The 17,908-nt window shown below is 39.7% G+C and overlaps 4 protein-coding genes across 4 annotated transcripts; 3 read left to right on the top strand and 1 right to left on the bottom strand.

The window, feature by feature from the left end:
- Nucleotides 1-919: 919 nt before the first annotated feature.
- LOC138020763 (uncharacterized) lies at nt 920-1,405 on the top strand. The gene has a single exon (XM_068867692.1). It carries the CDS (start codon nt 920-922, stop codon nt 1,403-1,405), a length of 486 nt encoding a protein of 161 aa, XP_068723793.1.
- Nucleotides 1,406-3,026: 1,621 nt separating this feature from the next.
- On the top strand, nt 3,027-3,881 carry LOC138020762 (uncharacterized). Its single transcript, XM_068867691.1, has one exon. The coding sequence runs from the start codon at nt 3,027-3,029 to the stop codon at nt 3,879-3,881; it is 855 nt and encodes a 284-aa protein (XP_068723792.1).
- Nucleotides 3,882-4,502: 621 nt separating this feature from the next.
- Nucleotides 4,503-13,272, bottom strand: LOC138018733 (NADH dehydrogenase [ubiquinone] iron-sulfur protein 6, mitochondrial-like). The gene is made up of 5 exons (XM_068865426.1): nt 13,115-13,272; nt 7,882-7,935; nt 7,252-7,333; nt 6,154-6,194; nt 4,503-4,657 (listed from the first exon to the last, which is right to left on the bottom strand). Exons 1-5 carry the CDS (start codon nt 13,238-13,240, stop codon nt 4,589-4,591), a joined length of 372 nt encoding a protein of 123 aa, XP_068721527.1. The 5' UTR covers nt 13,241-13,272; the 3' UTR covers nt 4,503-4,588.
- A 16-nt stretch (nt 13,273-13,288) lies between these two features.
- LOC138018731 (retinitis pigmentosa 9 protein homolog) lies at nt 13,289-17,731 on the top strand. Its single transcript, XM_068865423.1, has 6 exons — nt 13,289-13,454; nt 13,584-13,614; nt 14,741-14,870; nt 15,401-15,492; nt 16,386-16,447; nt 16,732-17,731. Exons 1-6 carry the CDS (start codon nt 13,321-13,323, stop codon nt 16,964-16,966), a joined length of 684 nt encoding a protein of 227 aa, XP_068721524.1. The 5' UTR covers nt 13,289-13,320; the 3' UTR covers nt 16,967-17,731.
- Nucleotides 17,732-17,908: the final 177 nt, after the last annotated feature.

The raw sequence follows: 17,908 nt of genomic DNA, 5'->3' as shown, positions 1-17,908 counted from the left end.
TAGTGTAGCAGTCGATCCATAACGAAGGATGAACAGAAAACCGCGTTGCTGTTACATACTGGAGGATTGAACTTGCAGGAACTCTATACGTTAATGCCCGGAACGGATATCGTATCGTTCGCTGAGAGTATGGTGTTGCTGGATGGTTTTTTTCCGCTCCAGTTGAATGTTCCGTTCGAAAGGCATCAGTTTAGGCAAATGGAGCAAACTTCGGGAGAGTCGGTTGATCAGTTTGTTTAATTAGTCGGTTGCGACAGAAAGCGATCACCTGCGAGTTTGAAAAAGTTGATGATGAGAGGTGCAAGGACTCCAGATTCCGCCCGCGTTAGTTCCTAGAGAAATCAAACGCAACCCTGAAGGGTTTGCAAGACCTAGCTCGTGTACAGGAGGCAGTACATATGCAGGTCAAGGCCATGGATCAGTTAAGCTTCTCAGGCCAGGTGAATGCTGTCTCGTTCGGCAAACCTCAAATTACGGGGAAAGCTAAAAGGGACCGCTCAAGTCAAAGGTAGAGGAAATAAGTCTGGTAAACATTCCGGTGGTTGTCAGGGTGCAAAGGTGATAAGATGTCTCCGTTTTAATTACAGTGACCATATCGCACTTGATCGGAATTGCCCAGCTCGCAACCAAAAGTGCAATACGTGTGGGGAAGTTGGACATTTTGCTATTTGTTTCAAAACAAAGGAACGCAGAGCTCCTTCTCAAGATTTTGAGAAAAGGAAAGCCTCCGGGGGCAGAGCGTATCAAGTGTCAGAAAATTCAGCTGCTGGTGCCCAAGGTTACTATGCATTTGCAGTTGGAGCTGGTGAGTTTGCAGGTGGTAGTGAAGTTGACTTGAAGGTTGGAGGAGTTATGTTACGTTCAGTACTTATTGACTCAGGCGCTTCATGCAATGCTTGATCAGACGACCTGGGAAGCAATGAAGAAAGAGAGTGTACAGTGTGATTCCAAGAAATCAAGCAAAAAGTTGATTGCGTATGGTCAAAAGGAGCCTATTGAAGTGATTGGTACATTTGTGTCTGAAATTGTATGTGGGTCTAATGGCAAGACGTGTGTTGATGAATTCACAGTTGTTAAGGGTCCAGGCAGATCTCTACTGGGAAAGAGCACTGCAGAGAAAAAAGAAGTGTTGAGGGTTGGTCCCATGAAAGAAGAAATACGTTCATTAATGACAGAGGGCAATGGTGCTGATACCCGTGACAAGTACGCAGAAGTTTTCACAGGGGTTGGGAAGCTGAGGAATTTCCAGCTGAAGCTTCATGTAAGAGATGATGTCACACCTGTCGCACAACCGGTACGGAGGCTACCATTTGGACTGAGAATCAAGGCTGAAGAGAAGTTGGACGAGTTGTTAGCCAAGGACATCATCATCATCGAAGAGGTGTCACACAAACCTACTGAATGAGTTTCGCCATTGGTTGTGGTCCCAAAGGCAGACGGCGATATACGGATTTGTGTGGACATGCCCAGAGCAAATATAGCAATAGAGAGGGAGAGACACCCCATCCCTTCGATTGAGGAAGTGTTATATGATCTTCATGGTTCAACTGTGTTCTCAAAACTTGATCTGAAATGGGGTTTTCACCAAGTGGAACTGGATGAAAAATCGCGTGATATTACAACATTTATTATTACACACTGCGGCTTGTACCGATACATAACATCAGCGCCCGAAAAGTACCAGAAAATAGTTGCTGATGTTTTGCAGGGGTGTAGGGGTGTGGATAACTTGGCAGATGATCTGATTGTGCATGGTTGTGGTATTGAAGAGCACGACAGGAATTTGCATACTGTTTTAAAGCGGTTGGCAGAGAAAGGATTAACTCTGAATGGAACGAAATGTCAGTTTCGCCTTCCCAAACTGACCTTTTACGGTCATGATCTGAGCAGTCAAGGTGTTACGCCCAGTGAAGAGAAGGTAGCTGCTATTATGAATGAAAGTCATCCACAAGATGCTTCAGAGGTCAGATCATTCGTTCAGCTGGTGTAGTATTCTGCAAAATTTCTCCCTAACTTCGCGCAAGAAGCAGAGCCGCTTAGGAGTCTCCTGAGGAAGAATGAGCCTTTCGTTTGGGGTGAAGCACAGAAAAGGTCCTTTCAGAAGTTAAAAGAGCTTGCTGCAGGGGCAGCACACTTGCATACTTCAGAGGGGACTGCAATACACGAATCATTGCGGATGCAGGCCCACACGGTTTGGGTGCGGTGTTGACTCAACTTCAAGAGCTAAACAGAAAAAGAAACATTGGCCCTTGCATGGGCCTGTGAAAGGTTTAACATTTATGTATACGGACGCCAGTTTGAACTAGAAACCGACCACAAACCGCTTGAGTGCATTTTTGGCAGGCTCTCTAAACCATCGGCGCGTATAGAGCGATGGGTTCTAGGGTTACAGGGCTTTGATTACAAGGTTGTTTACCGACCCGGAAAAGCAAACATTGCTGACGCACTTTCGAGGCTTAATTAAGTCAACCCCAAAGACGCAAGCGGAGAGGAGACTGACTTTGCTATGGCATTCGCTCAAGGAAGCCTACGAGTGGCACTCTCGGCTAAACAAGTGGAAGAGGTGTCTGAGAGTGATCCAGAGATGGTTAGCCTGAGACAGTACATTTTAAGTGGGGACTGGTCTCAATGTAGGATGTCTGCGTATTTGTGTGTCAGGAATGAGCTACATGTATGCGTGTTAGGCAAACTTGTCTTGCGTAGCACTCGAATTGTCATACCGGAGGCTCTAAGGGGAGAGGTCCTACGTCTTGCTCATGAGGGTTATCAGGGCACTGTAAAGATGAAGGCACGCCTCAGAACAAAGGTTTGGTGTCCAAAAATGGACTTAGATGCCGAACGAGTCTGCAAGTCTTGTCATGGATGCCAGGTTGTAGGGGAGTTACAGCCTCCAGAGCCGATGAAAAGAGTGGAACCACCTACTGGTCCTTGGCAGGATATAGCCATAGACTTGATGGGTCCTCTTCCGACGGGAGAAAGTTTGTTTGCAGTCTTGGACTATTTCAGCAGATTCTGAGGTGGAAATCATGCGTTCGACCACATCCAAAAAAGTGATGGATGTACTGACACAAATATTTTCAAGATATGGATATCCCTTTACTCTCAAGTCCGACAATGGTCCTCAGTTTTGCTGCGAGGAGTGTAAGACGTTCCTCTCAGACCACGGAGTAGAACACCGGACATCTCCGCTGTGGCCGCACGCCAATGGGCACGTCGAGAGACAGAATAGAACGCTCAGTCTAAAGGCTTTGAAAGTGGCTCACGGTGAAGGAAAAGAGTGGCGGGGAGAACTTAATAAGTTTCTGCTCGCGTACTGGAGCACACCACAAGTAAGCACAGGAGTTACTCCTGCTTTCCTCATGTTCGGTAGGGAACTGAAAACTAAATTTCCAGAGCTGAAGAGAGCTGATAACCCGTTGAATGAGAGTGTAAGAGACAATGATTGGAATCACAAGTTGATCCACAAAGCATATGCTGACAACAGACGAGGTGCTGTAGAAAATCCTGTGATGCCTGGAGATCAAGTTTTACTAAAGAACACAAAAACGTCTGGTAAGCTTGAAGCAAATTTTGAGAGTGATTCATACACAGTGCAAACTAAGGAAGGCCGTGAGGTGACTGTTCGGTCGAAGGAGGGCGTGGAATACAGGCGGAACAGTTGTTTTGTTAAACGTTACAACCCACTCGAGGATGCACAGGAGTTAACAGAAAATGGAAGTGAAAAGGCTGTTAACTCAGCAGTTGGAGAGGCTGTAAGCCCAGCGGTTGCCCCAAGTACACTGGAAGAAAGTACAGTAACACCACGACCCAAACAGACAATCAGAATGCCGGAGAAATACAAGGATTATGTACTTTATCAAGTAGACACTGTTGACGCATAGAACCTGTGTTGAACTCTGGTAGACTTTAAGTTTATAGTTTAGTAGAAAAGGACAGTGTCATTCTAGTTGCGAAGTCCGTGTGGAACGGTTTTTCATACTATATATTTTCTTGACATTTTCCTTTCACTATACTTTGTTTCGAAAGGAAGGAAGGGATGTAATGTATTGATGGGCGCGATCCATTCAACCAAAATTTCCGACCGGTCCGACCGGGAAAAGAGGACCACCTCAAAAGGTGGACCAGTTTTTTCGAAATTTTTCCGGTTGGACCGAACCGATCCATTGAGTTTTGGACCGAAATTTCCGGAAATTTTGGTTGAATGGGTTTTCATATCGGAAGTCCATAGAAATCGCGGGCTTACTTAGACTCATGGGAAATGTAAAACCATGCTCTTTTGAGTGTCATGGCGTGCGAGTGAAGTAAAGATTACTGTTGCGTTTAGTTCAATCTGTGTGATTCGTTGGCAATCGGTACGCAATCTTTACAATATCCTCTCCTCGGGCTCATTACACCTTTATATTTAATATTATATATTTGTCTATAACTCGCACTTCAAATTATATAAATTATACATTAAATATTTTATTTCATTCAGTAACAATATAAACCTCGCATCACACTCATAGTTATTTACAGTTTATTTCTGAACTTTAATTATATACTTGTTTCAAGGAAAAACCAACCAAAAAAAAAAACTGTACATTCTTCAGCGATAATCAGAAGCCATGACAAATCTTAAACCACAGTATCCGCAGGCCTGTGGCCCTTCTTGGTCCTGTAATATAATCAAAATAATCATTAATGATCGCAACCTGACCAGGTTTGACCCATTCACATGTGTAAAGATTAGATCATGTACCGGGGAATGTCAACCTTTTCCCAGCTCTAACAGTTAGTTACACATCATCATGGAGAATGGTTCTACAGACACATTAGTTTAGAAATTAATTTGAAAAAATTAATGATCTATATTCCAAGAGTTTTGATGTAACTTGTCTACCAGTTCAATTTTGAAGCTAATGAAAGCTAACATGGACAAGGAAGTCATGATAGCCGCTATCACCAAATATGCAAATAAAACAATTGACTTGCAAACAGGACTGTGATCATGTGTACATGAACATCTACAAGTAGTTTTTATAGAGGCCAGAAATTGTGCACAAATAATAAATTTATAAGCCAATTACAACATGGGCATGTTCTCTTTTTTAAGGCGTGTACTGTAAACTATGTGAAGACATCCGAGGGTAGAATTTTTTATCTACAATGTAATTGAACTGCTGTTTTTTACAGCGATGATCTTAGAAGCAACCACTAGCAAAAAAAAAAAATTCCCATTATTTAGTGTGCAAACGTCAACCAAATCCAATCTGAAACCAAGAAAATCAACCTTCACCTCCAGAATGGACAGTCCATAGATACCAAAGGTACATGTAGTGATTTCATGTAATAAAAGAAAATGGTCACAAGTTTGGAATCCTCACTTTAACTCCTGGAAACCCTGCCCAACTAATGACCTGATACACCAAGGGTGCATTCGATTGACCGTATTCCGGAATTAGGAATACAAGGAATAGAAGTTAAATGTAGAAATCCTTCGTTTTTATGGAGATTCACATTAAAATTGTCAAACACCCGCTAAAACACTATTTTAAGCATATCTTTATTGTCCTTGTTGCTTCAAAACGCCAAACATACTGTTTTAAGTCACTCCACGTATACTTACTCCGGAATAGACCCTTTGCATAAATGGTGCCCAAATTTGAATAACAACACTTGATACATCCTTAGCCTCACATTCATGAGAAAAATCCTTTGTCTTGAAACATAAACACGAGGCTAAGGATGTATCAAGTATTGTTATTCAAATTTGGGCGCCGTTTATGCAAAATAATGGTCTTTTGGGTGAATCAAACACACCCTAAGTGTGTTACTGTACTGGGCCCGGTTGTTCGAAAGCCGATTAAGTTAACCTAGGATTAGCGTAAACTTTGGTTTCATTTTTTCAACTTTATGGTGAAAGTTTCTTTTGTTTATTTTCGTTCTTCAAGATTGACTTCCTCTGATGTTAAGTTTTGCCGAATATCAGCGTTGAACAGCATTTGGGAAAAGAGAAATAAACTCCTCGGTTAATTTTTAACCTGGGGTTAGCGTTAATCGGCTTTTGAACAACCGGGCCCTGATCAGGACCTTGATAACATTAATATCAAGAGTCACTCTTGTTCAAAATATAAATTATATAAATTGCAATCTGTAAATACAAGAGCCTACCAAATTGATGTACACCTTTGGATGTCCCAGAGCTCCTCCTCCTAATGATAAACAAAATAATTCCAAAAATATTACATTTATTTAATGAAGGGGACAGACAGCTGTAATTTTTGACTGATTAACCCACTGACTCCTCACGTGCCCTTGGACACCTCCAGTTGACAAGTAAAATCGTCTGACATTAGAATAAAATCTGTTACGTCTCGATCACTCCCAGGAATCAATGGGTTAAAACAAGCGTTAAAACTTTAATACCAACAAATGATATAATTGTACATTGTAAATAACGTTTAGTATTGTAAGAATATGTAATAGCACAGCCCTCAGTTTGTTCTTGCACAGGTTGAATTGTTTTCATCATCACGGCCACACGATTGGTTGTCTTTTTTTGTCATGCATTTTTATCTGTTGTTATTCAAGTCAATTTCATTGACTGGTACAATATCAGTTGCCAAGAAAAGCTGTCATACAAAATTGCTTAGTTAATTTAAACAGTACTGTTGTTCGTTAAATTACATTGGTTATGGTATCCCCTGGTGACAAAATGACTAATTTTGCTGGCTTGCATCTTAAGTTACAAATGGCTGTCTAGTTGACCTTTAATACTTGACAAAACTTCACTTGAAAACTTGGAGAAAAAAAAACTGTCTTATTCACTTTGCTCAAGCAAGGGAGCATGCAATACCTCTTTTCTTGAAAGGAAAACTTCTACCACTCAAATTCCCTATAACACCGATTAAAATTTTTCATTTTTTTTCTAAAATAACTTGTGTTCATTCTCAGAGCACACGCTCATCAACATCTGAGCCTTGTTTTTACCAAACAATCCGCACTTAATTAAGGCCTTTTCACGTGTTGGTGTTGAAATCTGGAATGGCATACCAACTAGTCTCAAAAACTTGCTTTTTCTCCTAAATCCTTCTACCTTCTAAATATTTGAAAGCACAAAGAGTAATGTTTACATGTTGTTGTTGTATGTAATAATCATTTATTCCTTTTAAAAAAAGTTCTCTAAGTAATTTTGTGTACAGTCTGGCTTGCGGTGAGTAATAACTTAAACTGTTTGCTGTAAATAAATAAAACTTGACTTGATCCCACCTCCATCACACCATACATGACGTCCATGAATTTCTATAGGCGGCTCTTCCGCAATAAGGTCAGTTGCAAAGTTTTCGTTGATCTAAAAGTAGACAAAAAAAGGAATTGTCAAGGAAACAATAAAATTGCCTGGTCTTGAAGCTACACACGTTGCTGCACAAAAAATGTGGATACTTCTATAGTAGTGAAGGCCATAAAAACATGTAATTATGAGTATGCTTAATCCCTTACTTACATCAAAGTCTTGGTCTGTGTATCTGTGCACCCCCCTCTTCTCTTAAGACCACAGTTTTTATTCAATGTTGGGGATAAGCATGGTTCTATCACAGGAACGTCCAGTAGGAATGTGAGGGGTCCGTGTTGTTTCTGGTGTCATTTTGATGTTAGGTTTGTGTTTACGAGGACGTTGCTCCTAAGGTCTTTGAAACATAATTTATGAGGCAGAAGCCACCTGTTACTCACGCGGCCTTCTCATAATTATTCAGTTATGAACGAACCGTAGCGAACAGGTTCCTTGTTGGTTTGTGGGAAAGAAGGGAGAAGTTCCCTTTCTTGCAAATTGTTGATGGATTCTTGTTTATGCACGAGGTTAAGCTTGGTTGATACTGCATAGCTACTGAAAAGCCTTACCTCCTTTTGTCTGTCAGTGAAACGTGCCATTCTGTAGTCATTTGGTTCCCACACCTAAATGTAAAAAATAAGTGATCATGGAAAGGTCAATCTTGAGAGAGGGATTGAAAAAAAGTGCGGGCAGGAAGCTAAATTATTCTCATACATGTACATAAAATTATACCAAAAAAATACTAGTTACCATAGTTGCCTAACTTTGATAATCACCTGTCATGAATCAGAAATGTCCAAGTAAATTTTAGTCACTTTTAAAGTTTCAACAAATTGCATAAGAGGTCTATGTACAAGTAAATATTATTATCCAAACAGAAGGGTTACTGCTGGGATGATTCTTTTAATGAAAACGGCTGCAATGATGAGAGCTGTTGCTCACAGAAAACATGGCATTACTGGCATCAGCACAGCAACCCAAGGTCCTTGAAAGAAAATAAGAAACAGTCATGAAATCACAAAATAAAACCAGAGGTACTGAAAAGAACATGTTACAGGATCCTGCCTTAATAAAATGTTTAGGCACAAAAAAGTTTAAAGTGCAGGTTGGAGGTCAGTGTTTTACCATAACTGAAACAACCCACATGGTTTATGTACGCCGACATAAACGATTCAACAATCGAATCAATAGGGACGTTCTATTTAGCCTGTTCCAGGCTCCCAGATAGTCAGGAAAACGAAAACAACTGCATGGGCTGCAACTTACATAATTATGTATAATGTACAACTGGTTTGTCTAACTTTATGATATGTAAATAAATATTTTAGAGACAGGCTGATTTATAAATAACAGACCATATTCGTATTCTCAGTATTGGACTGGAACTAGCTTGCAATGGAGGCTTATGCGGGGGAATCTTTTAAAATGCAAATACATTTTAATACATGTATATTCCCCCGCATTAGCCTCCATTGCGAGCTAGTTCCAGTCCAATACTGAGAATACGAACACGGTCTATTGAAGTTGTGTGATTCATTATTTATATATAATTCATTTCGCTATTTAAATTGTTTATAAATCCGGGATGTGCCTAAAACAATTATTTACATATCATCCGACAAGTTTTGCGTCTTATTTATAAATAAATTTTCTGGCAGTTTTAATTATTTCTAAATAAGGAAAAAAATGTCACAAATTTGTTCTAAATAATTTTTTTACAAACGGCGCCCCATATGGTCTTGCGTCGGTAGTATTCAGTGACATAATTTCGGTCTTCTTGCTGCTGATGTTGAGGCCAGGTTGCTTCGCAAAGGTGTTAAGTTGTTGCGTCTTTTCTTCAATTAGGGTGTGTGATAGTATTAGTAAGGCTAGATCATCAGCGTAATCTACAATGTAGGTCTTCAAAATAGGAAAAGGGCACCCATCTGGTGCCCCTGATCTGATCATAAGTGGTGCGCCGCATGATCCAGTCCAGTTTAGCCCTTGGTCATTGTACAATAGAAAACTGGCTTGACTAGCTTAGTTGCCCCGCACGCACAAATCTGTCACACATTCTCGGTTTATTCATTTGCTAAAAATTTAGTCATATGAAATGAAATATAATTATTATAGAGCCAACTGGCAACTCGGAAAAATCTGAGCCCCAGATGGGATTCAAACCCACGACCCTCCGTGATCTAGTCGGATGCTCTAACCACTGAGCTACTGGAGACTCTATGGCGAGCAAGGTGAAATGTACATGTAGGTCTTTGACTCGAGCTGCATCACTCAGCTACAGAGTCAAAATAATAACGACTGACAGCATAGCTCATCTGGCTCATCTTGCTCCATCTGGTACTCGAATTTTTCCGAGTTCCCAGTGGGTTCTATCAACATTTTATTTCATACATGTATGTGTATAAAAATTTAGTGCAAAAAAAGTTGGATAATAAATAGCTTAGTAGATGTTTTGACGTATACAAGTACCTCTGAGTATTTCTACTGGTTGTTTGTATTTTGACTTGCCCTAACGGGCTCGTCAAAATACAGCACAACTCATAAAAATACTCAGCGATATTACACACAAAAATGTTTGTTTGTTTGTTAGTTAGTTTGTTTGTTATTATTTTATTTGTTTGAGCAGGTTGAAGTTTTTGGCAGCTATTCAGCTGATGTGGACCTGCTATACCCCTCGAATAGTGTGTGGGTTCTTTTAACATCCCACAGGGTTCCAACTAATGAACATTCAGGGCTCGAGACTAACTTTTTAGCTCACTAGCCTAGTGGCTAGTATCAGGTCTGATTTCACTAGCCAAATCTAAATTTGCACTAGCCAGTCTCGTCATGTGCAGTTTCATTCATTTGTTAAAACTATCACGAAAAAATACCGCATTTGCAAGCGCAACTCGCGCTTTTAGTACATTTTCTCATATTTTCATATCCATCCTTGCAACAGTGGCGCAAATGTGCTGAAGTGTACAGCTTCTCGTATTTTTCTAACGAAGGCAAAGTTTCGTGGCCTTGAGCGCAATTCTCACAGAACCCATGCCAAAACTTTGCAACTCACCATGCAATGCACCGGGGTATGGAAAACGAGGAATAGAGTTTAAATTAAGAAATAAGCCGTACATAAAACTAAACTGCTCGTTTGGAAGTCTGTGGAAAGGATTTTCCTTTGATTAGGGCTATTTTTGCGATTGAAATTTTAACCTGAAAGCGCCATTCTACCCATGAAGCACAAAAGCAGCGGAATGCGGGAAAATAATATATTAAATTCTATATAAAGGAAGTTCGAAAGGACAGACTTGCCCTCATATAAGATTTTCTTTTTAATAGTTTCAAACAGCAATCTGTGCGTTTAATGCTTGAATATTTTTCGGAGTCAATTAATATTCGGTGGCCACAGTGCTTGCGAGCAAACTTTCTCTCTTTTTATGTGAGTTTAACCATTCCTAGTAAACGAGGTAAGTCGCTCGATATTGTCTCTTTCTTTTTTAAGTTAAAATAAATAATTTTTACATTTGGATTCAATTTCTAAACAAATTCGTGACCTCTTTCCATATACAGGTAACAACGTCGCAAACAGTCGCAAACAGTTTGGGTTGGCTCGATCGCAAACACTGTCACTTTTTGCGGTTTTTTTTTTGCGAACCTCTTTTCCATATGCGTGATTGCTTTACGCAACTTCATCTCGTGATATCATAAGAATAGGGCGCAGAAATTAAAGCAGAATTAGTTTTTGCGTCGTGTTCAACTTCTTATGTTAGAGTTGTCGTGAAGAAGAAGGCAGAGAGGAAGTGTAAAGAGACGTCACCGATTCTGGGTCCGATACATTTTCGAGGAGCAGCAACGGCTGCAGCATAGCCAGTAACAAATTATACTGTAGGAACACAGTTTTGTTTTCGTCCAGAACTCCACTTCTTCATAATCTTTACTAGCCCCAATGGCTAGTGCAGCTCAAAATCTACTAGCCAAAACTGAAATTTCACTAGACTGTGGCTAGTTGGCTACCGTTGGTGTCGAGCCCTGAGTTACATGGAGGATATTTGTGAGACGGGGCCTTATAATAATAATAATAATACTAATAATAATAACAACAATAACAATAATAATAATAATACCTTTATTTAGACTAGAAAGACAGATCAGCAAAATCGAAAGATTTACTGGTATAAACCGGTGATCAGTAAAAAGAGTAATCAGTATTGTAAAGAGATAAAAATGTATAGAAATTAATTAAGATATGTAAAAAATATACATGTATATATAGGATCACATCACAAAAGATGAGGCTATAGTAGTAAAGTACTCATTCAGTGAATTATCTGTCTTGTTTATCCTTAACCTCATTTCCATTGATCACCAGCTTTTCAATTTCACCCAAATTATTCTTACCGGGAATGACCTTACGGAGCATATTCCAAAAAACTTTAGGCCTAGCACGAGTTTCCTTCACCTTACTGTAAAAATATCTTTCTTGCTTTTCTGTTCATGCTGGTCACAAGATTTTGTAATTGCCTATATTTGGTCCAGTCTTCGGGTAAGCCATATAGTTTAGCTCACTTTGTGAACCCGATCATGTGATCTCATCATTCTCAGTACATTGCCATCAAGCCACGGATGCGTTTGAGACCTTATCCGAGACCTTATCTGAGAAGACTTGAAAGTCTAACCATTTGCGGATGTAATTACAGAGGCAGCACTTTCTCCTCAGCTATTTAAAGACCCTTAGGGTTGGTCCGGGTCGAACTCACGACCAGACCTCTCAACCTCAAAACACCAAAAATCTGGAGACTGATGCCAAAAAATCTGGATATTTCAGTAAAAATCTGGAGATTGATCGACCGACAGACAAAACCAAGTAAACACAGGTTCTTAATAAGAGAAATGGTTTTTTTTTCTGCTTAAAATTATTTAAAAACATGTGTGGACCTTAACAACACAGAAATAAACTTGATTTTCACAGCTTCAATACTTACAGCTTAAGTCCAGCCAGTGTGTGAGCAATGGGTTGAACTCATTGCTCAGGCCCCAGTTGTTCGAAGGGTGGATAGCACTATCCACTGAATAACTCAATTGCTTTTGCTAGTGTTAATCCACTGGATAGTGCCTTATCCGGTGGATAGCATTATCCATGTTTTGAACAACCGAGGCCAGCATTATATCATCATTACATACATCAGCAATTTCCACCATTTTGAAAACGTGATCAAAATGCGAGAGACTGGTTATGTTGACCTAATTTCGAACAGTCTGTCATGGGCTGTGTTTCCAGCGAACAGACAGATGACGAACTGAACAGCTTAGCTTCGTTTGTTAAGTTTAACTATAAGTTTGCACAGAATTGACGCAAGAAACTCACCTAAGCAAGCCAAAAATGAAATGCTACAAAAAAATATGTATGTTCTTTCAGCTTGCGCCTCTATTTATCGTGAGATTTGTCTGTCTCGTCGTGAGAACGTGAGATTGAACTGAATACCGTGAGTCTCGCGACAAAATCGTGAGACTTGAGAGGTCGGCACGACCTCCCGCGTCACCACCGGTGCGCAGTCTAATAAGATATGTGTATTGGTTCATAAACTGTACGCAAATCTACGCCTTAGAGTTCCAATTGGAGGATGCTTTCTCAAGCATATTTTTTAGATATACATGCACACGTGCATGCACGACTTTTAATTCGAAGCCTTTGCTGGTTTTATCCGTTTTTGATCCGTCTTTCACATTATTCATAATCAACGATTAGAACTTTACTAATCCCTTCAAAGTTTTCATCGATAACTTTCTGTTTGAAAGGCAATCACTTTAGCATAAACAATTGCTTACCTGTCCAGTATGCGTTACTTTATCAGGCAAAGCGAACTTGCGGGCGGAACTATGAAGAGCTGCAACACAACGAAGGTTGCTTCTTGTCATAAGGCGCCGAACTAAGATCCTCAAGGGTGCCGCCATCTTTAACCAGAACTCATATAACTGGTCAGTGGTAAGCACTGTCACTGAATCTCTTGACCGTGTATGGCTATTTTATAAACATGGCGGACGAAAATATGCATTCGAAGTCCACAAGAAAATCTAAAAAAGAAAGAAGCAGAGAAAAAGAGAGGCTGAGAAAAAGAAAACGCAGTGAAAATGATGACATAGAACTAGCTAAACATTATGAGGCTTTGTAAGGACATTCAATGAACCCAATGTGTCAGAATTATTTTTCAGTTTGATTAAGCTTATTTGAATGTTAAATCCAGCGACCCGTTTTGTTCATGTAAACTAATAATAATAATGTGCCGTACTTCCGCAGCTATGAACAGCCACCTCCTGGAATAATTAAGGTTTGTTTTGGGGAAAAAAGAAAGCACAATTGCATGCTGAATAACATTGAATGGCATTGATCATGAGGCTTGAAATGTGATTTTGTGATAGACTTGACCTCTGCTCAGCTGTTGTCTTAATTCTTTATTATAAGTTAAATGATTAAAGGGGCTAGGTCACGCAGTTTTAGGCAATTTCAGCACTGATCGAATGGTCATAGAATTAATTAAGATATCAAAATAACTGTTCACAGGGAAGCCAAGAAGGGACATGAATGGACAAAACTGGAGAGGATTGAAATGGATTGAATTTGGGTAAATTTGAAAAACGTCAGCCCACCTTTTTTCAAATTTATATCAGTCTATATCAAAATGTCATTTACACAGCTGGAAAATCATTCTCAGTTGTTATGTGGCAGTGATTTTGCAAATGAAAGACTCTTGCTCCGCCAATTTGACATTTTGATATTTGTTTTGGTATGGTCAGCGGTCGTTATGGCGGGTGGATTTCACAAAATTACCTAAAATAGCGTGACCTAGCCCCTTTAAACTCTAATGCTAATATATCTGTCTCCTCTTCAAAGCGAGTCTAAGTGCGAAGTTTTTGTGAAAATAACAACAACAACAATTTATTTATATAGTGCTTATTCCTAAAGAATCCACAAGCGCTTCACAATAATAAAAACACATGCTTTAAAAAGGTGCAAATGAAATATCAAAATCTTGTGATCAATCTCTAACGTACATTTACAAAAAGATTTCTCTTAGTCTTAACAATACTCTACAATAAGCCTTTTTGAAAAGAAAGGTCTTCAGGGCTTTCTATAGTTCTACTTTACATACATTGTATGAACGAAAACTAATTTTCATAAGAAAAACTTGGCACTTAGACTCGCTTTGAAGAGGAGGCAGACTTGAACTCGGAAATGGCCTACTGTATTATAATAGAACATTTTACAGTTCTGTGCTCAAGCAAATTAGATGTTTTTCCTTAACAGCTGTTTGTGATTTGGTTCTCCTTTACACACACATGATCGTAATTTTCGTTCAAACAAAACAGCATTCCTGAAATATCGAAAGATTGTACCCGATTTCTTTCTTTGATGTTACAGTAATAGTACTTCCATTTGCATCCTTAAAATTCCAGGAAAATGATGAGAACCCACAGGACTGTATTCCTGATTTACCTGAAAACAGAGATGCAAGAGAATTTCTTGCCCATGCTCCTGCAAAAGGACTTTGGATGCCGCTCGGAAAAGAAGTAAAAGTGATGAAGTGTAGGTTTACAGTGGGATGGTTAAGCACTGTGTAGATTTACTTGTGTGCAGGATTGCAGTGTAATGATACAGAAAGTTTCCCTTTACATGCAAGTCTAATCATCATCTACTTTGGGAAACTAGTTGCTTGGAGACAGGTGAAAGGACGACCCAAAAATCATAGTCCTTATAGCCAGGATTCAAACCTATGTGTTTACAACTCTGTAACACCAGTCAGATGCTCTACCCATTAAGCTACTAGAACTCCTAGGGAGATGGTCATTTATGAAAGTCCTGTCCTGAATGGACAATGCTTCCCGCTGGTCTGCAGGCTTTACAAAGTCATATGCTTTCAAATTTCATGTTTAAGGTGCAAAGTGCCTGTGGGAAGATTTTACAGAATGTTATGTTACTAGTGCTACGGTAAGTTAACTAACAAGTGTCACGGAAGTGCCCACTGCTTGCCAATGCCTTCCGCCAAACAACTGGTTTCCCATCTTTCCCACGGACACTTTATCATGCATATTTATAACTCTATTTTTATGTCTCAGGTTGGCGCTGTAAAGCATATGGCCACAGAACAGGTGACAGGGAATGTCCCTTGTTTATTAGTGGCAATAGAAGTATTGAGAAGTTTAGAATGGTGAGAACATTCTGTAGGAATATTGGTACTGTACAGATTGTAGTGTAAAGCATGGAAGTGTCCTCTTGAAATTGACTCAGTGGGGAGCCTTCAAAAGTATTAGTTGTCCTTTACTTTCTAGTCTGTTTTCCATATCTTTTCCCTATCCTTCAGCATACAGAGGAAAACACTTGACTTAACGTGCCTTCTCAATTTGGCCAGAATCACCGATGGCCATCTAAATTCAGGGGTTTTGATGCGATTAAAGTTGTCCAGTTGTTTTAAGTAGAGTAACTACAGTAACTGTCGTCATTGTCAAAATGAATTTTAATCTTAGGTTTGAAAGATAGGGTGTCTTTAATTACTATTTAAAAAAGTGGCTGACTACTCTGTATGAAGTAGCTGATGCTTTTCATCAGCTGTTAGTACACGTAAAAAAGGAAAGGAACTTTATTTTCACGTAAGTGTCTAGTCCTTCTAGCACTAATTGGGGACACTATAAACTGAAATCAACAACTAACACAAATGAAATCAAATGTTGGTTTTTGAGAAGAAGGAAAAACCTGAGTACCCAGGGAAAAAACCTCTGGGTGCAGAGTAGAGAACCAACAAACTCAACCCACATATGACCCCAAGTCTGGGGAATCGAACGCAGGCCACATTGGTGGGAGGCAAGTGCGCTCACCACTGCGCCATCCCTGCACCCTCATCATCCCTGCCAGTACTTATTTAAACCACTGGTAATGTTAAATATTAATATTAAATTAAAATGTAGAAACAAAAACTGCATGGGCTACAGGACCATGTGGGCAAACATTAATGCAGTGTGAATTAACAAGAATAGTTTCATGACTTTTTTACACCAGTGACTTGTTTTTTACACAGTCATGTAATTTGCATTTTTAATTGTTCAGGCACATGAAGATCCCATGCATGAGTTTATTCAGGATAAAAAGAAAGCTGAAAGTAAAAGCAGGTATTTGTGCTCTTAAACACAACGAAACAGCCGTCCCAACATGATTCAATAAAATAACTGGCTGTAGTAGATGGGTGTCGGGTAATGTCAGTTTTTTGTAAGGAGGCGTTTTCTGTGACAACCGCAATATATTTTGATGGAAGTAGTCAGCTGAGAGGCGATGTGGTGATTTTCATCAGTAGTCACCTACTGTTAACTGCCTCTCGAGACTACTTGATGTGTAGCTTTTTGTTTCATCTTAAATAAAAACTGTTTAAATAGTTGATATTTCTACATTTTGTTAGGATAGAGCAGCTGAGAGCCTTACTTGAAGAATCAACAAGTGAGAGCGACTCGGAAGAAAGCAGCGAAGATTCTTCCAGTGAGGAAGATAAGAAGAAGAGAAATAAGAGGTCCAAGAGAAAGCATAGAAAGAAATCCAAAAAGAAACACAAGCACAAACGCCAAAAACTTTCGAAAGACTACGAGAAGGACAGTGTTTCAAGAAAAGACCCAAGGGAGAAAAGTGAAGAGAGATAAGGATGGCGTTACGGGGGGAGGGTGGGGAATGCTCGTCGGAAATTGTGAATTAAACCCCTAAAGGAGACCAAACTGGGCTTCTCCCAGGATTTTTTGACCCATAAAAGATAATTCTTCGCGTGAAAGCCTAAAAACGAGACTTTTACAGCTACATACACCATATTAAAAAATGGCGGACATGCGGAACGACCTACTGTAGGTTCTAATACATGAAAGCGAGGTTTGGTAGGCTTTGAAACTGAGTCATGCAGCAATATTGACAGATCAGATCTAGACAGACTAAAATTCATTGAACTGAAATAATTTTTCAAGGGATGAGAGTGAAGTATTGACCTACCTGGAAGAGCACTTAGCATGAAACTGTTCCATCTTGTTAAAGATTTTTGTTGAGGGATTTTTGTTGAGGGATTTTTTTTTGTTGAGGGGAGGGGTGGACTTAAAGCTGAATTTATCCAGTGTGAAAACAACGGCCTACGGATTATGCTCTTTCAGATATGCCGCCCCTTGGGGTGTGGACTACGCTGAATACTATAGAAGACCCCCACCCCCTTTACACGGGCTATTATTGTTGTGCGGCTCAGTAACTTCTATGCAAGTATTTTAAGTAGATGTGTTACGGGTATATTTAGTTTTTTTATTACCACCGGGTAAATTAATCCGCGGAGATACCAACTCCTTCTAGTTGACATACGTACATGTACATAGTTAATTGACCACTCCCCGTAGGGGCTTTTCAGAGCCAATAAAGCGCAATCAATGAAGAAACAGAACAGAACAATAAGGGTTAAGAATCCCAAGTAGCCGGAGGAAAACCAGTTGGCTATTTACAAGTGCAGCCGAGAAGTTGAACCAGGGACTAACAGGATCAACCAGTGGTCAGAATGGGTCATGAACCCGGTATCTCCGGTTCTCAAGGCATTAGTGCGCTAACCAATGGTTCGT

This window comes from Montipora capricornis, chromosome 10 (genome assembly GCF_036669925.1).
Source record: "Montipora capricornis isolate CH-2021 chromosome 10, ASM3666992v2, whole genome shotgun sequence".
In the NCBI taxonomy this organism is placed as follows: domain Eukaryota; kingdom Metazoa; phylum Cnidaria; class Anthozoa; order Scleractinia; family Acroporidae; genus Montipora; species Montipora capricornis.
Note: the sequence above shows the minus strand (reverse complement) of the source record. Positions and strands in the feature narration are given on the sequence as shown.